Source organism: Mus musculus, chromosome 13 (genome assembly GCF_000001635.26).
Source record: "Mus musculus strain C57BL/6J chromosome 13, GRCm38.p6 C57BL/6J".
Lineage (NCBI taxonomy): Eukaryota > Metazoa > Chordata > Mammalia > Rodentia > Muridae > Mus > Mus musculus.
Genome location: NC_000079.6, coordinates 81,687,771 through 81,711,380, shown reverse-complemented (window position 1 = coordinate 81,711,380; position 23,610 = coordinate 81,687,771). Strand labels below are relative to the sequence as shown.

The 23,610-nt window shown below is 42.1% G+C and overlaps 1 protein-coding gene across 1 annotated transcript in view; it reads left to right on the top strand.

Annotated features, from left to right (window-relative positions):
• Positions 1–367: 367 nt before the first annotated feature.
• Polr3g (polymerase (RNA) III (DNA directed) polypeptide G) overlaps positions 368–23,610 on the top strand; it is a 37,177-nt gene continuing 13,934 nt past the window's right edge. The window contains exons 1-4 of the mRNA NM_001081176.1: positions 368–523; positions 11,488–11,637; positions 16,604–16,733; positions 22,125–22,184. Coding sequence (NP_001074645.1) covers positions 11,521–11,637; positions 16,604–16,733; positions 22,125–22,184 — 307 coding nt within the window. The 5' untranslated portion in view covers positions 368–523; positions 11,488–11,520. The remainder of the gene's footprint in view (positions 524–11,487; positions 11,638–16,603; positions 16,734–22,124; positions 22,185–23,610) is intronic.

The following is a 23,610-nucleotide window of genomic DNA, read 5'->3' as shown; positions in this document are numbered from 1 at the left end:
GGAAGGGAGCGTGGATAGGACGCTGCGACACTGCCCAGATCACCTGTTCCGCGCCCTCCCGTCCGAGCCGCAGAGCGCAGGCTGCACCCCAGTTGCCGCAGCTTCTGCAGCCGCAGCACCAAGGCAGTAACGCAGGCTGCTGAAGCGGGGAGGAGACACCGGGCAATGCTGCCCTGCTCGGGGTTCTACTGCAGGGGCCGGGAGAGATGCGTGGGAAGCGACACACAGGACCGCCCCCACACGGGCAGCGGGGGGCTGTGCACTCGCCGCCGGAGCCCAGAGTGAGGCCGAGCCTGTTGGAGGCTGACTACGGCGCCTGCCAAGGGCTAAAAAGCTCTCTTCCGGGGGTGTGGCCTCGCGGGAGTGGGCGGGGCTTCCAGTGCGCTCTGCTGCGCCGTAGCCGCGTGCGGTGTGGGGCGCGCTACTCCGGAGGTAGAATCTGCGGCTCCTTGCTGGAGGGGCTGCCGGCTTTCTTGCTTCCTCTGCTGCACCGTGTGCTCAAGCCTCGAGACTTGGCTAGCAGGTAACTGGAAGCTATCCCGTTCTGGGCAGGAGGTGAAGAGGGTAGAAGGGAGTTGATGGGGCACGTGGAGAACGTGGTGGCCGGGTATCCGGAGCCAACATTCATGAAAGCCCCTCTGGAGTGACTTTGGGAAGTATCCCTACCTCCCCAAAGCTGCTGCTGCGGTCTTCCAAACCGTTTAAAGTTTTCGTAGCCAGATCTCCCAGCTTTCCGGTGGGTTTGTTCTCAGTGAGAAAGAAGGGAGTTTATCCTCTTACAAGAGAAGACTATGCAAATCTGACGACTGTGTTTTTTCTTCATTCAAAGTTTGGCGGCAGTTTGCTGATAAGGGCATACTTACCGTCGCTTCTGTTTTCTTAATTGTTGGCACCCTTGATAGTGAGGAGAGGGGTTGGTGATAAAATTTTTCTTTAAAAAGAAAAACCTAAATGGCCGTCATAGTTCTGGGTGGTTCTTTGCTCTTTGAAGAGAGCAGAGAAAGTTAGAGCTTAAGGAAAGGCGGAGCACTTTGAGGGGACATGAAAAGTGGATAGGGACTGGGTGTGGCCTTGCAAGCCACCAGAAATCACCCCCACTGTCAGTATCAAGTCCCTGCGCTTGCACCCAACCACTAGCTATTGATACATCTATTTCGGATTAAGAAATCCCTTTGAGAATTTGACTAACCTTCAGAAATTATAAAGAGACCCACGGGAGAGCATTATAAAGGATAATTAGGAAGATTCTTACTGTGGTATCTCCTAATAAGTTTCCTAGAGGGAGAACTGTACTTCCAACACTCCAAAACTCTCTGGTGGGTGTAGGAGCAGGTCACTGCCCTTTTGAGTATTTTGCTAATCTCATCGGTTATGCAGTTGGGACCATTCTTAGCACGAGTGCCTCAGCTAAATGGTGTGTGACAAGCAGAAAACTGTTTAAAAACAAAAAAAAGTCTGATGTGAGTTCTCGAGAATCTGAGGAAGCTAACACCTGTACACAAATACTTGTTATATAATGCAAAAAAAATGCAAAAATTGGATTCTACTTATAGATGGACTAGTGAATGATTGCACTGGCCTTATCGAATGCATTTTCTGCAGAGAAACACAGTGCCCTCTGTACTTTGTTTTTGCTGCAGAAGGGGGCCACTCGGTAAGATGGCACAGTGTTGTTTCTTGGCCATAAGCTCAGAAAGAATTCAGAGATGACTATCTGGCTTGTGGCAGGCTCTAGAGTCCTTTGGACCTACAGTTCCCAATGACACTTTGTTTTCTACTTTTCAGTATGACTCTGCTTCTCATCGTAATTACATTTAAGCTCAGACAGTCCTGAGAGAGGCAGAACTTCTTCAACTAGTTTTTCTGGCCTGGTTCCTGCTTCATTTTCACACCACCTATCAGGTTCTGACAGGTTCTCTAAAGTATATTTTGCCCACTTCCCATACTCGATCGTAAACTCCATTAAAAGCAGAGATGTTATTTTGTTTGCCTCTGTATTTCCAACAGTGAGAGGATGGTTTGGCCCAGAGGTTAGGCTTAGAGTTGGGTCTTTATCAAGACCTCAGTGGATAGTTACTTGGTGAGAAGCAGAAGTTAAATGTCCTAAGCTCTGTTAATTGAAGAGAATGACATATCAGACGATTAGCCTTCTGTTAAATTGATGAGATGAATTGTTAGGGACATAACAATTATCTGGACATAAAATGCCTACGATGTTTCAGAGGGTCGATGTTAAAGGCCTGAGCTAACGCAGAAAAAAGGGGAATAATAGAGAACACACTGCTAATAGTCTTCTGTTAGGTGATCAAAGGAGACAGCCAGAGTGGAATGAGTCAGGCTCGTGATTAGAGCAAGTTTAGGTCATTCTTCAGAAAGATACTGTGACTTGGCTTTCGCTGTCTCCCCTGGCCTCCAGCTACTTGAACATTTAAATGAGCAAGGTTGTGTGTACAAGAGGATGTTACATTTCAGTCACAATTATAACTCACAACATTTTAGATCTAGGAAGAATTGCAGAGGTGAGCGCACCATCTTCCAGGAGATTATGTGTACAGTTGGTTTGGAGAGACTTGAACAACGCCCATTTTCAGATCTCTTGGAACAGATTCTGAACGGAAGTTTTGAGGCAGGACTCTGAGCTGGCAGTCAGGCAGCATCCTGAGGTGATGGTGGCAGTGCTGCTTTGTCGATCTAGTGTTTTCGATTTCAGATTTGGGGCTGGAAAGACGACCCGAGTTCAGTTCCTAGCGACCACAGCGAGTGGCTCACAAGCCCTGATGGCCTGGCATCCTCTTCTGACCTGCCTGGGCACCTGCATTTCTCCGCACATACCCACACACATTTTAAGATTTTGAAATTCAGAACTTTTTGCAGTTGCCAATTTCCCTCATTGATCTGGGATTAAAAAAATAGGTTGTTGCCGGGCAGTAGTGGTGCACGCCTTTAATCTCAGCACGTGGGAGGCAGAGGCAGGCGGATTTCTGAGTTCAAGGCCAACCTGGACTACAAAGTGAGTTCCAGGATAGCCAGAGCTCTACAGAGAAACCCTGTCTCGGAAAAACAAACAAACAAAAAAATAGGTTGTCAATGACTTTAGACATGTGTTCCCAGAAGTAAAATATAGGTAGGGCATTGAAAGGCCTTCCTCCGCCTGTGTACGCTCACCTTTGGTAGGAATTGTTTGAGATGAGATCAGATGACCTTTATAACCATTTCCTCTTCTACAAAGCAAGGAGGTTGAATCTACTGTGATTCTTCGTTTAGCCAGGACCAAATAATGAAGCCTTGGAATGGGTCACTTATTGTATATAGAGATGCCAACATATCTCAAAGGAGCGGATGCTTTGAAGGAAGAATTAAGAGTTGCTCGGTGCCTGACCAAAAGGATCAAAGCTAGTTGAGTAAATGACTGAGTTGGATTAGGCCGTTCTAAACAAATTTGGGTAATGAGGAAATCGAGAAATAAAAAACTCTTCATTCACAAAGTTTGGGAGCTGGGGCCATGTCCCATCTATTAAGGACATTGAAGCAGAAGGATATAAATTCAAGGCCTGCCTAGGCTGTAGAAAGGGCTCAAGTCCACACTGGGAAACTATCAAGTCTGTCCTCAAGAAGTAAATATGTAAATAAATAGAAATTAGAAGACTGAGACTAAAGTTTAGTAGTGGACGTTTACCAGTGTGTGTGTGAAGCTCTGGGTTCAACCCCTCTTCTCCCAGCCACACACCTTCCCTTGAAAAAGTCTGACAGGTTGAGAAAAAAAAAAAATCAATGTATTAGATAAATACATCAAATAAGGATTTAAGTGATTGGCGCCTAGGCCTCACTTGTGAACCTTTCCTTTCACCATTCAGTCTCTGGCTACAGGGGAAGAAAATGAATTTAGAAACCAAGTGTTCCTCCACCCACTCCCACCTCCCCACTGTTGATGTGATTGGGTGTTTCCGGGAGGGAGGGAAACCTGGAAAGGGGATAACATTTGAAATGTAAATAAAGAAAATATCCAAATTAAAAAAAAAAAAAGAAAAAGAAAAGAAACCAAGTGTTGTATATACGGGAGCACCCTGTCTGCGACATCAAACTGTAGGATGGCTTGTAGGCAGTGCGCCTTGTAACCAATGTGTCTCAAAAGCTAGCATTGGATTCTCTGCCGGATACATTTACTGTTGTTATCAGTTTATGCCCAATGACTGCAAGATAAAAATAGGAAGTTGGAGTCTGCAGAGCTTATTTCTGGGACAATATTCCATTAAACAGTGTTAAGTCAGATACTCTTAGAGTGAATTTCCCAAACCATTTCCAGGGCCCAACTTCAAAGATGTTGGCTTATTAGGTTTGAGAACTAAGTGTTCCCCAGGACTCAATATGTTTTATATTTATATTTTTTATCTCCCAGTTAATTCCTCTGATCAAGCAAGTTTGGTAAACTTTTCCTAGATTTATTTCTAATCTCTAGTTAGTGACATATTCTAGACTGGCAGGTAGCACAGTGGTCTTGTCCCTGCCTGTTGGGCTCCTACAGGTGCTGAGCAAAGGTGTCAGCCCCTTTACTCAGCAGAGGTCCTACTTGAAAGACCAGCTTTCTGTAGAATCAGCATGGTAGAGTGACTCAGCAATGGGAATGAAGCCATTGTGATATTTTACGTCTTTTAGAGTAGACAGATGGAATGAGCTTTGAAATGAAAATGAATTTCCTAATGGATTTTGTTTTTAAGGTAACTCGTGTATGAGCACAGTCAACCCCTAGTAGAGTTCCAATCAGCAAAATGGAAAAATTATAAAAATATATGCATCACTCAAGTCTGCAGGCTTTTAAAAAAATGTATATCGACATTTTGCAATCTACGGTGGAATAGCAGATGTAGACACACGTAGGTGGTGCTGATGAGCAAGCAGATCCTACACTAAACAAGACAGACTGGTAGTAATTCACCCACAGACCATCCTGAGTGATGCAGTGGGAAGACAGTATTTCTATTTTTTTTTTCAAGACAGGGTTTCTCTGTATATATAGCCCTGGCTATCTTGGAACTCACTCTGTAGACCAGGCTGGCCTCGAACTCAGAAATCCGCCTGCCTCTGCCTCCCCAGTGCGGGGATTAAAGGCGTGCGTCACCACTGCAAGGCTGAAGACAGTATTAACTATCCTAGTAGCAGAAGTCAATCCAAACTCTGAATTAGCGGCTAGTGTACCTGTTCATTGGAAATCATAGTCAAAGGAATGCATTAAACTACCTAGGTGTGTGATTTTTCCAACCCAGAATCTGGGAGGTTGTTACTGATTCTGAGCTGTGCTCAGATACATTGCTGTCCCTGGGGAAGTATGTTAGAAAGTCCTTGGGCCTTGTTCAGGACCATCCGAACATAAGCATTTGCATGCGCCTTTGTGCTCTGATGATGTGTGTATTACAGGACAGCCATCTAGTCTTTTCCATAAGTAAATAGTAAGAATAACAGAACGGGAGACGTTCTAGAATTAGAAGGAAGGAAATGTCAAAGACATCATTCCAACTGCCATGTGAATTTTTTTGTCTTGAATAATAATTTTAAAAAACTATAAATTTACTAATGTGCTAAGGGAGAAAGTTTGGGTGCTGATTACATAAGAGATGATAGTAAGGAGCTATAGCGATTATATCTGTGGTTTACATTGTTTAATGAGCTCTCGGATTAGCAGGCTTTCCTGTGGCCTTTTCATCCGTACTTAGTTGTGGTTGATCTTCACACCCTTCTCCTGCTCCCCAACTTCAGACTCTTCAGCCCTCCCTCTTCCCCTTCCACTTTTGTTCCATGTGGGTTCTATCTTTATTCCTCTCCTCTCCTTTAAGGCTCTCTTTCTTCTCCCATCTTGGGCCCCATTCTAGTTTCCTGACCACTAACTATACTCACTGCTACAGAAATACACATACGTGAAAATCATGCAGAAAATCATCTGCACATGAGAGCACATGGGATAGTATTGATCATTTCCATCCTGGACTACCTCAATTAATAGAAGTATTTTCTAGCCCTATAAATTTCCCTCAAATTTTATAATTTTATTTTTTATTATTGTACTGACTGGTTTTGTGCCAACTTGACACAAGCTGGAGTTACCATAGAGAAAGGAGCTTCAGGTGAGGAAATGCCTCCATGACATCTACCTGTAAGGCATTTTCTCAATTAGTGATCAAGGGGGGAGGGCCCCTTGTGGGTGGTGCCATCTCTGGGCTGGTGGTCTTGGGTTCTATAAGAGAGCAAGCTGAGCAAGGCAGGGGAAGCAAGCCCATAAGTAACACCCCTCCATGGCCTCTGCATCAGCTCCTGCTTCCTGAACTGCTTGAGTTGCAGTCCTGACTTCCTTTGGTGATGAACAGCAAAATGGAAGTGTAAACTGAATAAACCCTTTCCTCCCCAACTTGCTGGATCAAAATGTTTCCTGCAGGAATAAAAACCCTGACTAAGATAATTATGAATGAATTTATTTCCATTGTGTATATGTATTGTATTTTTATTGTCCATCTTGTGTGGATGGAAAGCTAGGCTACTGATGGGCACCTGGGCTAGTATTGTGTTTTTGCTACTGTATAAATAGGGAATAAGCGTGGATGTGCAGGTAACTTCATCTCCATGGGCGTTTGAATAGTCCTTTGGGTGTGTGCCTAGGAGGCTGTAATTGGTGCATACCATAATTCTTTTAAGAAATCTCTACACTGATTTCCACAGTGGTTGCATGGCATTTTTTCCCCCTCTGTTAGCTCTCAGAGAATATACATAATGAAGAGTTTTAAATAACCTGAGTCATGGAGACTCAGGAGAGCCTAAAAAAGAAGGGCCTGGTCATATATTGATAACTATTGGAACTGAATGGGCAGATACATGGGAGCTGATTAAGCTGTCTGTCCTGCTTGTGTGTGTCCATAGTATCGTAGAAGTCTGTGGAAGTCTAAAGGCCCCAGTTGTCCTTGGCAGTGACAGTAATGAGATTATATAATCATTTCTTAATTATTGTCGGAATGTCAAGTACGTAGACATGCTGGGATAAATTTACAAAACGTATAATGTAAAATTGTGTCTGAAAATGTTCTCATTGTCAGCCCTTATATAAGTCAAAACCTGTGCTGCCTGAGTGCTTCACAGAAGAGAGAAAACTGCATTTCCCCAGTGACTGGATTTTTCTATGTGTAGCTACAGCCCTAGACATATGAGGTTATTAACGTTGGCAGCCACCAAGCCTTTAAAAGTTCAGCGATTTAATACTGCTTCCCCCCTATAAATGCACTAACAGGTTGGTCTGTGACATGCTGCGTTCTAGGTGTGTTGGCAGTTCACAATTACTGTTTAAAGACAGATTCACTGCATAATTAATGTAATTTCAAGCCTCAGAGGTGGGGCTTATGGACATGTGTTTAGCTGTGTTTAAACTAAACTATTGAGCAGGGAGACTTCCCCGCAGAGCGTCCATCCCAGTGCTCTCAGCATAGTGTGTGTTTACAGTCACCTAGAAGGATTTCCGACCACGTAATTTTGATTGTTGGTGTCAGAGATTCACAACCTTTCCGTGCATCACAACTCCCTTGGGACCTTCTTAGAGCACAAACTTAAAACACAAACTGACGGCTTCCCCTACAGGTGTGCCCCCTCTGCCTCCGCTTCTCCTCGCCCGTCTCCTTCCCTAGGGAAGACCCCATGGTTTCCATTTTTAACACTTTTCTGGATGCAGCTGCTGGAGACTGCCCTCTTTGGAAACTACTGCTCCAGATTTCTAAGCTATCCAAGAGTTCTAGTGATTGCTAGGGTTAAAACCTTTTGTGTTGGCCCCATGATGAAGGAAGCTTAGATTTCTAAGCTTTTGGACCAGGCCATTATAATCAGAAAACTACGAAGAAGTAGCTAGCCCCTTGTTAATTTTGGAGGCTTGCCCTTATTGTTAAACATCACAAACCCGAGAGAGCGACCATTGATGATGGCCTTTCATCCTGCCAAGAGACCTGGTTTGAACACAGCAACTGCTATTGCCCTTGCCCCCTGCTGGTGTGATGGTGAGAAAGGAGGCTGCTACACAGACGGAAGTGAAAGTTCCTGCAGTCTTCTGTGGTTGAGAGGTCAAATCACTGTCCTGGGCGCCCCGGGTTCAATGCGCCTCAGAGAGAGGCAGGGATGTGCATTTTCATGTTCACAGTTGAGCCTCCCCAGTTCTCATGCTTCAGAGCAGGGCCTCTTAAACTTCTCCCAGCCCTTGACCCCTGCTTACCTGAGTATTTTATATAACACCAAGTATACAGGTATCATGCATATGTAGACATACACACAGCCACTGGTAATCACAACTTGATATTAAAACACCTAATTGGTATGCATATATTTTTACCACTTATTAAGACAAAAAGTAAATAAGAATCCTAAGAAGGTGGATGTTGTTTAAAAACTGAAGTCTTGCTATTTGCCGTCGAAGGACAGAAAGCGTCTTGAAGTTCTTCAGGGTTTCTCCATACTTTAGTTTTATGACCATCAGTGTTGAAAGCACTGTTGGACAGACGGAGTTCAAGATGGCAGAAATGTCTTAGAGCCTTTTCTGAAGTTGTTGGAAATTCTGTCTTAGTCCTGAGCCTAGACCTATTAAACAAGTTTTTATGAAACTTGAGTGAGCAATTTTTTTAAAATTAAACTTCCTAACAATGGAATCTAGTGGGGTTTTTTTTTTTTTTTTTGGAGGCGTGGATATATGCTGAAGAGGAAAAATAGAAGTCTTCGTAAGATATTGACAGTCTTTGTCTTCCATTATGTTTTATAACAGTGAAAGCCTGTATCTCTGCACTTCATAGCATACAGGAGTTCCGAATCTGAGCTTAGATGGCTCAAGCACTGAGACATGAGCTCCGGTGGTGAGGGGTAGGCAGGCCTGTACAAGCCAAGTGTGAATGTGTCTCAGGTAGTGACTGCCTGCATTGAGGCGGGGGTGGGGGTGGGGGACATAGAGCTTGTGCAAGTTGATCGAGCATGCTTTCCTTCAGTAACAAGGCTGCAGTGACACAGGTGAGCGTTCATGATATATTGCATTTATTTTTGGTTGTTGCTCATTCAGAAACCTTTTTTATTGTCGTTTCTTTGTTTTTAGGGTTTTGTTTTTTGTTTTTTTGTTTTTTTTGCTCTTTTTTTAGACACAGTTCTGCAATCCTATACAGGGTCAGTTTAAGATGCAGGGTTTACATGGTGGTACACAAGTCTGTACCTCAGTGTTGGGGATGGAGAGAAGCAGATCATGGTGCGTACTGACCAGCCGGTCTCCAGCTCCAGGTTCCTTGAGAGACCTTGTCTCAAATAGTGGAGAAGCAATCAAGCAAGATGTCCATGGTAATATAGACTCTGCCTCTACCCATGCATCCCATACACAAGCACACACACACACACACACACACACACACACACATACACACACATGCACACACACTCCTCTCATACACACATGTATACACATATACACACAAGCACACACACTCCTCTCACACACATGCACACACTCCCACACTCCTCCCTCACACATGCACATATTCCCACACTCCTCCAACACACATGCAAACACACATACTCTCACACTCCTCCAACACACATGCAAACACACATACTCTCACACTCCTCCCACACAAATGTAGGGCTTCTGTTAGGTGTTGTGGTTTGGCTATGCCTTGCCCATGGGAAGTGACACTTTTAGGAATCATGGCCTTACTGGAGGTGGTATAGCCTTGTAAGAGGAAGCGTATCACAGTGGGGGTCGGCTTTGGGGCTTCTAAACTCAGTGTGGAAGAGAGATTCAGTCTCTCCTGGTTGCCTTCAAGTCAAGATGTAGAACTCTCCTTTCCTAGAGGATCACGTCTCCCATGTCCTGCCTTGATGATAGTGGACTGAACCTCTGAAACTAAGCCGGCTCCAATTAAATTTGTTCCTTGGTCATGGTGTCTGTTCACGGCAGTGGAAACCCTAACTAAGACAGGTGTGATGGTATACTCCTATGATGCCAGTATTAGGATGCAGAGGCAGGAGAATCACTGCAATTTTAGGCCAACAGAGGATGTTTCGAGCTAGTCATGGCTTCACAGTAATGCCCTTCTTGTAGGAAGGAGGGAAAAAAGCAAGCGAGCGAGCGATCAGGACTCTGGGGTGTGAGTCGTCTTCCAGGCTCGTCTGTATATTCAGCACAAGTCCTGAGTATATGATATCATTATACCTCTCAAAGCTGAGAGAACATGTTTGCTTTCCTTTGAGTAGTCTGGAGGCTTCCTCAGCAGTTACTATAGTTACTATTATTTGACTTAGGCAGACCTTTTCAGAGCCTTATGAATCCCTTTCATATTCCTAAAAGGACATTACAGCCCAGAGTCCTGTTTAACACTCAGATTCTAGGATAAATAACTTGTGTGGAGTTACAGTGTATGGTTACTAGCGCTCAAACTGACATAAGATTTCCTCTTCTCAGCCTGAATTTATCCATCCCCTCATGTCTTCCTCTTCCTCCTTTTCTCCTCCTCTTTCTTCTTCTGTATATCTGAGATCTTGTTATCACACCCCAGAGATGGAGGGAACTGTATCAGTTGGCTGTATAGTTCCAGCTGGATCTCTAAGGAGACCTAGGGTCAGCCCTTTCCTGAGGACCTAAGTGAAGGGGCTGTAGCCTTTAGGCTACATCCCTACTGGTGGTGGCAGTGAAACTTTAGCCGTCAGTGACACTTGTTCCTAAGCACATTTCTTTTTAACTGATAAGAAAATGTTTCAATCTATTCTAGTGACACTTTAACCTGCCTTCAGGTCCTATCAGATCTTTTCCTCCACCCAACCCCCACACCCTTTCTTTCTCTCTCTCTTTAAGAAGCAAAAACAAGAAACACACACACAAACAGAAACTAAAATATACATGCAATAGACCGGTAAGACAGAACTCCACAAAGCAATATAAAACAAAAATTCTTTTTAAAACAATTACGATTAGGACCATCAAGTTCAGACTACTGGGCCTGAGGCCTCCCCAGAGACTCCATTGGAGAAAACTAAAAACAAATTGTTACTTTGCAAGCAAGTATAGGCTGTATTGTGCCAGTGGTTTCTTGGTTAGGGGTGAGTGCCAGGATCTACTTGCCTTCCTTGTTGGAGATGGGGATGGGGATGCAGTCTGTCTATTTTACTCTCTTGGTCCTGGCACCCTGTTTAACTTGAACCCGTGCAGACCCTGCGTGTGGTACCACAGTCTGTGAGTTCATGTGCACCAGGCCTGTTCTGTCTTGAAGACACATTTTCTTTGCAGTTATCCATCTACTCTGGCTCTTACAATCTTTCTGCCAAAATATACATAGATCCCTGCATAGATCCTCTTCTGCTTAGATCCTTGAACTCTGTTCAAAATTATTTTAAATCAACCATGCTATATGAGGGCTAGAATCTTGTATTTTGCTTTAAAATGCTTGTTTCCTTTTGTGTATGATCCAGTGAATCTTACCCACTAATTGTGTCTTTCAGCATTGGTCCACACGGCTGCTATAGCTGCTTCCAATGGCTGGCAATAAAGGAAGAGGGCGTGCTGCCTACACCTTTAATATCGAAGCTGTTGGATTCAGCAGAGGGGAGAAGTTACCTGATGTTGTGTTGAAGCCTCCACCCCTGTTTCCTGTACGTGTGATGATAGCTCAGTTTTCACAATGTATTTTTGTGTTTCATGGGAAAGTGCAGTTCTGCTTAGGGCTTGAGTACATGCTAGTATCATGATATCCTCATGTCTAAGAGTAAGAGTATGTTGCATTTACTTTGCACTCAAACATCCGATTATTCTCAGATCCTGCTGAAGACTGCTTTCTTAGAAAACAGAGAACAAAAACTATGTATGTATGTATGTATGTATGTATGTATGTACAATTTTGTACAAACATGATGACTACTGTGTATACTAAGAACATTTATTTGAAATCTGTGTCTTCTACTGATGTCATTAATATATTCTAATTACCAAAATAATATTTTAAGTAGCCAAGTTAGGTTCATGATGCCCCTGGTGTAGCTAGTGGTTTTCTTCATATTCTGTATTTGTAAAAAAGATTTTGCTCCTTACTATGATGCCATGTTTGTCTCATCAAGTTTGTCTTTGCTGCATCCCTGTTCTGAGTCACTTCAGAGTTTGTTAACTGCTCAGGGCAGAAACGTTTCTCCTACTCTTGCGATTGCTTCTAAACTGAATGATAGAACAGCTGATGTTTCCTCTACATTCAGCTGAAAGCGGAAGTTTCCATTTCCAGATGGGTATGTGCTCCTGCTGGAAACCAACAATCATGAGTGACCTGACCCTGCATTAATCTGTCATGTTTCAGATGGAGAAGCCCATTGTTGAAGGACTCGTGGCAGTATAGAATTAGATAAAGAGATTATGCACTAAAAAAAATTTAATAGTTTGGATTTTTTTTGAGAATTTTATGTATCATTTACAGAATCTTATATATGATTCCATCGTTTTCACTCCTACTCATCCCATGTCCTCCACACTCCCTCTCAAATTCATGACCTCTTCTTTCTTTCTTTCTTTCTTTCTTTCTTTCTTTCTTTCTTTCTTTCTTTCTTTACTTATTTATTATATGTAAGTGCACTGTAGCTGTCTTCAGACACTCCAGAAGAGGGCATCAGATGTTGTTACAGATGGTTGTGAGCCACCTTGTGGTTGCTGGGATTTGAACTCAGGACCTTTGGAAGAGCAGTTGGCACTCTTAACCGCTGAGCCATTTCACCAGCCCCCTCATGACCTCTTCTATAATTATTGTTGTTATATGTATGTACTTTATATGTACAACATTATACACACAGGTACACATATGTACACATATACGCACAGCCTCCTGGGTCCGTTTAATGGTGCTCATATGTATGTGTGAAGGACTGACTACTAGAAACTGGATAACCTATCAGGGGCCTTGTTCTTGGAGAAAACTGATTTTTCCCTCTCTCTACAATAATTAGTTGACTATAGCTCTTTATGGATTGCCAGGGGCCGTGTCTTTTGGGGTTGAATTCCCTCATCCATGTTGGCGTTTCAGCTGCTGCTATCCTTATGAAGGTCTGTTTTGACAACAACACTGTTGAGATTTCATGGATGTGACTTGTGTCATCTCTAGATAACACTGTCTCACATCATGTGTCCTTCCTAGTCCCTGGGTTCTTTTCATTTCACTCGCTCTTCTCTGATGCCTCCTGAGGCTTAGGTGTATGCCAAGGACTAGCCTCAACTTGGAGAGGGGTTCTGAGAGAAGGGGTCTTTGAGAACAGTGAAACAAATGGGTTGAAGTCAAATCATGGGGTACAAACTGATGGCCTGTATTCTGCTTGAGATGGCTCCCTAGGTAGCTCTTTGTAGATAGCTCTTAGCTCTGTAGTCTGCTTGAGACAGCTCCCTGCTTGAGACAGCTCCCTGGTAATAGAAAACATTCTAAATGCTTTCTGGATAGCTCATAGGTTTTCGGATCAAAGTCAGAAAAGCTGCTAAAAAAATTATTGGATTTTCTGACCAAGTCAATGCTGTTAGAAAAGTTCTAAAAGTAATTATTGGGTTTTCTGATGAAAATCAGAAAGCCAGAAAAAAATTCTAAAAGCCATGTTAGCTCTCCAAGCAGTTCTCTCTGGATAGCTGCTAGAAAATATTCTAAGAGCTGGAATTACCATTCCTGCCTCACCTGGCCCTGGACCTAAACACCCTCTGTCCCAGGCTGAACTCAGAAATCTGTCTGCTTTTGCAAGCACAAAAACTTAGTTGGGTAGGATCTTGCCCTGTGATCACCACTCCCTAAATCTCTTTATCTCCTTACCTTGTATCTTTCTGACAAGTTGGCTCACAGTACTGCTGCCTCTGTTCATTTAGATCTGTGATGCTCCTTATATAATTCATATTGCATCCTTATTATTTTGCATAGTTGAGAAATTATATATTTTTGAACTCATGTTTTCCAAGTTCTTTCCCACAGTCATTTTACCATTTTGCTGAGACATAGGCATATCCTCAACTTATGGATTTGTGCTGTTTCTAACTATCATGGAGTCATTAACCTTGGCAGGAAGACTATTCCCCAAAAGAGGAACATGAAGTAATATATATATATATATACACACACACACACACACATACATACATATGAGCGTTATGCCCACAGTGACCATTGACATTCATGGAGGCCCATACCGTGCTGGCTCTCTTCCAAGGATGAGAACCATGTCACACTGTTCTGCCATGGCCAAGGCAGACAGTTGTAGGGGTTGTGTTTTAGATATGCCAAATGGGCATTCATGGTCTCTTCTGTTGCATCTTGACCAGTTGTGGATTTTTTATAAGTGCCTCTGAGTGCTGCAGAAAGAAGCTTCTCTGGTGAGGGGTGAAAGCCACGTTTACCCATGGATATAAGGATAATTGTATGTAGAATCTGATTAGAAATTATATTGATCAAGAGAAATGGCAGTAGTAGGTTTTCTCTAGGATCTAGACCCTCTTCAACCATGAGTAGCTGGCTAGGTGTAGAGTATGAGGGATGAGTGTCTTCCTATTGAACGGGCCCTAAGTTCAGTTAGACAGCTGTTGGTTATCCCCAAGTTAAAAATGCCACCACTGCATCATCGGGGATATTTTGCCTCTGCCCCAGTCATTGTTGTTCATAGGCTTTACATCTGGGTTCTTTGGCAGTTCACATAGCACCTTCTGTCCAGTAGCTCAAGAGGAAATCATCTTGGAGTGGCTTCCCGGTCTTGTTTCCAGCACTTTAATGGTCTGGGAGGCCGTGAAGGACAGTGATAGTAGCCTATATTGTTTTAGAACTGTTTTGGATAGCCTCACCCAAAGACTGAAAGGGGCTTTCCCAAGCCTGACAGTCTATGGCTTTTGGGAGAGCATTATCATCCTGTATAATGCATGCTTATAAATAATGTTTCCCTGTGGCTTTCTCAAACATCCTCAGTGTCATTTCTCTCTCCTTCCTCCCTCTCCCTCTGTATCACTCTCCCTTCTTCTCCCCAGTTGAAGTCCCCCCTTTCCCCTTCAGAGACCTGTATCCTATTATCATTTTTGCTCTTCATATTTTACCTTTAATACTCAATATACCTTGAAAACAGAGACAAATATCTCAGCCATATGCATAATATCTCTTTATAGTGGCTTCCCTCAAATTAAGACCACAAGGTGTGGCATTATCTCCAAACACTGGGAGAGGAAGCACGTAGCACCACTTTCTTTTGGGAATAGTACTAAGTTATTGCTAGAAGGCTGTGCCTGCCCTGCCCTTCCTCATCTTCTCAGCCTTTTCTCACTGCTGGGTTCTCAGGCCCCAGCTGTGCTGGACCCCTTGCCCTCTCAGGTCTTTGTTCCTGCTGGATTCTTATCTTTAATAGTCTGCTCTCTTTGCATGAATAGCTGATTGGTTTTTGTCCATAACTCTGTTCAAATATGACTTACGCAGGAGGCTGTGCATTTTTACCCTGTGTAGATTAACCACTACCTGACCCTCATGTCGCATCTTCTGTTCTTTTATATTTGTCTTCATGATTTGAAATTTATTGTCCTCCCTTGTTTATTTAATTGTGTGTTTCTTCCCTGGGGTGTGGGTTCTGTTATTTAGTATACCATACTTTCTCAAGGAAGTAGGTTTTGTTTTTTTTTTTAAGATTTATTTATTATATTTATATGAGTACACTGTAGTTTTTCGGACACACCAGAAGAAAGCCTCGGATTCTATTACAGATGGTTGTGAGCCACCATGTGGTTGCTGGGAATTGAACTCAGGACCTTTGGAAAAGCAGTCAGTGCTCTTAACTGCTGAGCCATCTCTCCAGCTCTAAGGAAGTAGTTTTGAATGTCTGAATAGATTGAGAATTCATCTGTGGAAAGATACTATATCATTACCCTGTTGTATCTTTATCTGTATTCTGGGAACCCACTTTTTAATGAATATATACATATGGTCAAATACATACCTGTATATTCATATAAATATGAGTATTGTGGAATACTTTTTCTTTTTTTTTTTTTTTTAAATTTTTTTTTTTTTTAAAGATTTATTTATTTATTATATGTAAGTACACTGTAGCTGTCTTCAGACATTCCAGAAGAGGGAGTCAGATCTTGTTACGGATGGCTGTGAGCCACCATGTGGTTGCTGGGATTTGAACTCCTGACCTTCGGAAGAGCAGTCGGGTGCTCTTACCCACTGAGCCATCTCACCAGCCCATGGAATACTTTTTCTTACCTATAAGGTAAGAATAAAGAAGGAAATGTGCTTAAAAGTTAGATTATATTAGTTCAACATATTTATTATTTCATTTTCTTTAAAATTTTGAGACCAGTTTTATGTGTTAGCCTGTGCTGTCTTGGAACTAACTGTGTAGCCCAGGCGGACCTTGAACTGGAAGCAGTGTTCTCGTCATACCCTCCAATGCTGGGATTACAAGAGCGAACACCTCCCCTACCTAGAGGCTCGGTAGCTTTGGATTTGATTATAGCCTTTACTGCACGTGAAGCTTAGTCTTTAAATAACAGCAACATTTTCTAGAACATGGAAAAAAGAAATAGTAAAATTCTTAATGTATTTCAATAGACTTTGTCTCTTACGTTAAATAGGATACAGACTACAAGCCGGTGCCCCTGAAAACGGGAGAAGATGAGGATTACATGCTGGCCTTGAAGCAGGAGTTGAGGGAAACAGTGAAACGATTGCCGTACTTTATTGAACCACCCGAAGAAAAACAAGGTACGCATGCGCGTCAGGCCCTTCCGGAGGCTGGCAGTTCAGTGTTCACAGAAGGAGCAGTGGATGCGGGGACCTGTGATCATGTGACTCAGCCGATCACCCAACTTGAAAAAACATTACTTACCAGAATTGTCAGAAAGGAAAAACATTTATATTTTATTGTATTGTTTTTCTTCTTTTTTTTTTTGCAACTTACTCATAATACTTTGTGTCTTCCTTTTGTAATACAATATTAACCTTTTAACATTTCCTTAGTATTCTTAGAAAAACATATTTTAATGATTATGTTACTCCATTAGGTGGCTAAAATATTAATTAGCACTGATGTCCTCCTGTTAGAATAAAGTGTTTCTTTTTTTAAACTATGCAATGCTGTGATTACTGCCATTGTGCATAAATTTTTAATGGATGCCTCTGATTATTGACAGTTTAGGCTAAAAAATTTTAAAACCCTGACTTTTGTCTTATTGTTGATGTTCTGATGATATAAACTATGTGTTAGTTCTTGATGCTAAAGGCAGAAAGGAGGAATTGTGCTTCAAGGCTCAACCATCTCAGGCTAGAAATGGCAAGTGGTGTTAGAGGAAGGGAGCCTGCTTATCAGATGAGCAGTCCTTTAGCACAATAAAACCGTATTGATTGTTAGAGAGATCAATATCATCTTTGAGTTCTTAAAACAACATCATTAAAACATGAGAAATTCGTATAGTAGCCAGTCACACCATTAGTATTAAAAGTGTTTTTCCTTCCTCTCTAGGATACATTGGCTGAGTCAGAAAGGAAGTGTACGGTGCTACAGGTCTTCCTAAGACACAGGCTGCACAAGCTTAGCTTTCAATGACCTACCTGCTTGAGTTTGTTTATATAATGGTTTGATGATTTACTTCAACAATAGAGAGGTTTTATTTTTATTTTTACTTTTCTGATTTTGTTGCATGCATGCCTTTGTCGGGACTTAAAAATTAAAATAAATTTTATATATTTTTAAAATGAACTAATACTCATTTTTATTTTAGAAATTAAAAAGGCATGGCATACTTTGATACTATTAAAGTTAGACTTTCCTTTAGATACGAGACATGTTTAGCTGATAGGATGTATTTATTCAAGTACGGGTCTAATCAAAAGGTACATCAGATCATTCAAGCAGTCAGATTATTCTTGTAGGTAGTCATTGTTTTAGTTATTGTTCTGTTGCTGTGAGGAAACACCAGGATGAAGGCAACTTTTACAAAGATGCATATAATTGGGGCTTGCTTACAGTTTCAGAGAGTTAGGTCATGATCAATATGGTTGCAGGCATGATACCAGGAAAGTAGCTGAGAGCTCACATGTGATCCACAAGTTACAGGCAGAGAGAGAGCTAGGCCAGGTCTGGCATGGGCTCTTAATCCTCAAAGCCTGTCCCAGTGGCGCAGCTCCTCCAACAAGACTACACTCCTAATCCTTTTCAAAGTGTTCCCCTAAGGAACACGCATTCAAACATATGAGTCATGGGGCCATATAAAATATAAAAAGATATAATACTTATGTCTTAGTTGGGGTTTTACTGCTGTGAACAGGCACCATGACCAAGGCAAGTGACAGCATTTAATTGGAGCCAGCTTACAGGTTCAGAGGTTCAGTCTATTATCACCAAGACGGGAACGTGGCAACATGCAGGCAGGCATGGTGCAGGAGGAGCTGAGAGTTCTACATCTTAATCTGAAGTCTGCTAGCAAAATCCTCACTTCTAGGCAGCTAGGGTGAGGGTCTTAAAGCACACACCCACAGTGGCACACCTATTCCAACAGGGCCACACCTTCTAAAAGTGCCACTCCTTGGCAGAGCATATTCAAACTATGACATTCCACTCCCTGGGCCAAGGATATACAAACCGTCACAATTTACTTGTTTAAGCCCATAGAAAATTCTATAGGATTTTCCAAATTGATAGAAGTAAAATCTCTTCAGATCTTCCTTTCTGCTCCTCTTTCCTATGTATGCTTTAAAAAGCTCTGTGGTTTAAAATACAGCTTTAAGTAAGATGTGTATATGCTTATGTGTGTATAGGAGCACCTTTCTGTTCACGGTCATGATGTTCCAAGGTGTCACCAGAGGATGCCTGAACCCACAGATCGTACCCAACTGTGTACTGCACTCTGGTGCCATCATTGAGGACCGGGAGGGTGACATGGGGATGCTAGACAGAGGCAAAGTGTTACGTCAGAAATTAATTTTGTCTGTTTTGTTGGTTTGTTTATTGTTTTTTGTTTTTATCTTTTTTTAAATAGGGCCTCACTTTGTGTCTCTGACTGGCCTGGAACTTGCTGTGTTGACCAAGGTGCCCTCAAACACACAGAGTCCAGCCACCTATTTCTTCCAAATGCTGGAATTAAAATGTGTACCAGCATCCTCAACTTAAATCAGTTTTTAAGAAAATATGAAAGAAGATTTCAGAAACCTTCATCTTTATAGTTATTTTCTTATTTTTAACTTCCAATGAACTGAAAATTCAATACTAATATGTTGCCCTAGCCCCAGCCCTCCGAGATAGTCTGTGGGAGTAGGGGATAAGAAGGCGTAGAATCAGCAGAACAAATTCCAGGAGCCAGATCAGAAGCAGAAGCAGACTAGTTTATTATTATAGTGGAGAGAGTGCCTTTATACCCTCTGTCCACGTCCCCTTGGTCCCTAACTGCTTGTCCTGCACAGCTGGCACTGGCTGCCCAAGTCACAGGCTCTGTCTTTGTTCCTCTGTGGGTGTCTCCCTCCGGGTGTAACCTCTCCAGGGTTAGTGAATGCAGAAGCCTGCGCCTGCCTGCTGTACGTGTGTGGGCCATTGCGGGCCACTAATCAGAAAGTGCTGACTCACTCCTCCTGCCTTAACAATGCCAAAGAGAAGAGTGTTACATAGAAAAATGCCGAGTCAGGAAATGAATGCACCAGTAAGCAGAAGCTCCCTGCTTGCAGATGGTAGGCGAACGCTTGAGCAAAATCACAGACTGAATCCCCAGATGACAAAACCTAAGGTAGATCGTCAGGGATATGAGAATCAGTGAATACGCAGATTCAGTCCTTCAGGAATTCAAAAGAAATGTGCTGTCCTTATGCCAGAAATCTTTGAGAAGGATATCATTAGAGAATTTATAATTATTTGGCATCTTCTTTGCTAAAAATGCATGTGACCATATTTCTTTTCACTTTGATATTTATTTATTCACCAAAACTGATCATCTGTGGTTTGTAAATAGAGAAATGCTAAAGCCAAAACCAAAGACAGAGACACTGATTAGACAGAAGTAGGTTATATAGAATTTTGAAAAATTATTGGGTCACTCATGTTTATCATTTTCAGTAAAGAAAAAAAAAGAATAGCACCGTTTCTCTTACTCAAGAAAAGTGTAAGTCATCAAAGGTTTTTAAATTTAATTGATTTATTTGCTTATTTCAGGTTTTACAGACTAAAGAACAAACTCTGTGTCTTCCATATGCTAGACAAATGCCATACCCCAAGCTTTGTCCCCAGCTGCTCCAAAGTTTTGGGTTTTGTTTTTAATTCTGACTTTTAATTATGGAAGTTCAAGAGTTAGAAGTACAGGTGAGGTTAGGACAGAATCTATCAGAAAGCCATCTGGACTCCTCCGAGGGCCTCAACCTTCCTAACGCAGCCACCTTTAAGACAGTTCCCCATGCTGTGGTGACCCCCAACCATAAAAATATTTCTGTGGCTGTGATTTTGCTACTGTTATGAATTAAAATGTAAATATTTTTAGAAAGAGAATTTTGCCAGAGGGCTAGCGACCCACAGCTGAGAACCACAGATTTAGATGACATGAGCACAACTGAAGGTCACAAGCAATTGGATAAAACTCATTCTCATGTGAATGTGCATGAGCTGCCACGCACGTGCTCTGCTTGTGGGGACAGCTGTTACACAGTCGGCTCCATGCAGACGGGCTTATCTCTTGTGGTTAAATTTATCTCCAAAACAAGTAACCATGAGAGGTACAGGCAGATAGCTTTTCTTGGCTTCTTAGTGAACCGTCCGCGTGAGCTTTTCTTGTCTTTGTTCTGTTGCTTGCATTTTTGCCTTCTCTATTCCCAGCCACACTAAGCGCACATTTGTTACCACCACCCTGGATCTTTGGTTAGTTCTTTTTTGTATAGTCTTTTTTTCTAATACCGGATCTCACTCTTTAGGCCAGGCTACTCAGCAGCTCACACACCTCCACCTGCTTCCCGCTCGTCTTCCCTTTCTTACAGCTAAACCTCCAAGCCACTTAAATTTTTTTTTTGTTATTAATTTTTTTCATGAAGTATTTTGATTGCTTTTCCTCTTCCTCAATTCTTCCCTGATTCTTCCCACCTCTAACCTTCCTAACTTTGTGTTCTCTTTCTCCATCTCTCTCTTTAAAAAACAAAAACCAAGAAACAAAACCAATCAACCAAACAAAGAGGCAAGAAACAAATTCTCACAAAGATACGAAAAGAAAAATCATAACAAATGGGTAACAGGAAGATCAAATAATAACACACAAAACCAGTAAGCTTTGGCCAACTGTTCCTGAGCATGGAGCCTAGGTGTATCTAGTGAAACTCCACTGGAGAAAACTGTTTGTTCCCTTTGCCAGTGGGTACCAATGGTTATGGCTGGGATCTCATGAGCACGTCTCCTTCTTAGTGCTGGGACCTCATCTGTCTTGAACCTGTGTAGGCCCCATGTATGCTGCCACCATCTCTTGGAGTTCATATGTACATTGATCCTGTTGTGCCTGAAGACATTGCATGGAATCATCAGTCACCTCCAAACCTTGAGGGGAGTCGGGAGAGGTCATCCCACTCGGGACTGAGAGCTCCACCCACTCAGGACTGAGAGCTCCACCCACTCAGGACTCACAGCTCCACCCACTCAGCACTCACAGCTCCACCCACTCAGGACTCACAGCTCCACCCACTCAGGACTCAGAGCTAGTCAGGTTGTCTCAGGCTGAGAACCAGGTTTAAGGTTGCTGTCTCTGCTTAGCCCGTCATTGCTATCAGTGAATTTTATCCAGGTTACTCTAGTTGAATTTGTCAATGTTGATCCGGTTACGTGTGTTATATACAAATGTAAGAAATACATGAAAATAAGAGACATTATCTGGTGATATAAGTTGCTTTAAAGAATAGCTTAAGGGCTGGTGAGATGGCTCAGTGGGTAAGAGCATTGAATGCTCTTCCAAAGGTCTTGAGTTCAAATCCCAGCAACCACATGGTGGCTCACAACCATCTGTAATGAGATCTGAAGCCCTCTTCTGGAGTGTCTGAAGACAGCTACTGTGTACTTACATTAAAAAAAAAAAAAAAAAAAAAAAAGAATAGCTTAAGTTTTTGTGTTTCTAATGAATGCTTTTTCTCTTCTCACCCTAGATGATATTGAAAGGTATAGCAAACGATACATGAAGGTCTATAAAGAAGAATGGGTACCAGGTACTATAAAATTGAGTGTGCTTTTACAAAGATTCATCTTAGTTGTATTTATGTCTGTGTTTGTGTGTGTCTATGTCATGTTTGTGAGTCCCTTGGAGGCCAGAAGGAGTCAGATACCCTGGGGCTAGCATCCCAGGACAAGGCTGCTGTGACCTCCCTGATGTGGTTCTTGAAACCAAACTTTGATGGAAGGCAAGCACTCTAAAGCATCTCTCCAGCCCCTTCAAATACTTTTTAAAGACCACCTTCCCTATCAAATACCATAAAAGTTTATTAGATTCTTGGGCGTTTTCTTTGTTTTTAGCTGTCGAAAAGTAGAGTCTTTTTTTCCCCTCCTGTAATTAATTAGTAATGAAAATCACTTTAAGGATACCTTAAGTCTTTCTCATATGCTATGAGGCATAGACAAGTTTTAGCTACTAGCATACCATTTTGGTAGAAAGATGCTGAGAGGCTCGTTGTTAGCATTCACAGGTGTGACATTGCATAGCGACAGGCAGAGGGGACCTTAAAGGAAACTCATTAAACCAGTTTATGTTATAAACAGAAAACAATTGTCATAGAAATGAAATAACCTGTCAGGGTCTCTTACCAATACTGCCTGCTGTCCCTCAGACATGCATCCTTTTATACCTGTGACACTAATGTTTTTATAGAAACTGCCCTTAGGTGACTGTAAATATCATTTACAAGCTTGTCACTTTCCCAGAGTAGAGTGCTCTCTTTGCCTTGTTGATCTTAAGATGTGGGGCTAGGATGGGAACCCCTTTCCAAATCATTCTTTTTCATGGTCTAAGAAGTTTAAAACTAAAATATATGGGGCTGGAGAGGTGGCTCAGCCGGTAAGAGCACTGTCTGCTCTTTCAAAGGTCCTGAGTTCAAATCCCAGCAACCACATGGTGGCTGTACAGCCATCTGCAGTGAGATCTGACGCCCTCTTCTGGGGTGTCTGAAGACAGCTACAGTGTACTTACATATAATAAATAAATAAATCTTAAAAAAAAAAACCCTAAAATATATTCAAATCAAAAATTATCTTTGTAGGTAAAATGATAACAATGGTTAACTATTTTGTAAAAATACTCTGACATTCCTTTATCAGCAGCTCCTATCTTTAAACCATTTTTGAATATTTCAAATATTTTAACTTATATATTTGTGTTTTGTGTACATGTGTGCACATGCATATGTTTGTGTATACACCAAATGTGTGTAGATGGCCTGAGAAGGCCAAAAAAGGATATCAAATTTCCTAGAGCTGGAGTTATGCATGGTTGTGAGCCACACAGTAGGGGTGCCGGAAGCTGGACTGGGGTCCTCTGAAAGACCAGGAAGTGCTTTCACTACTGAGTCATCCCTCCCTCCAGCCCCCTTGAATCTATATTTAAAAACAAGACTAAGGATTGTAGAATACTTGCCTAGCATA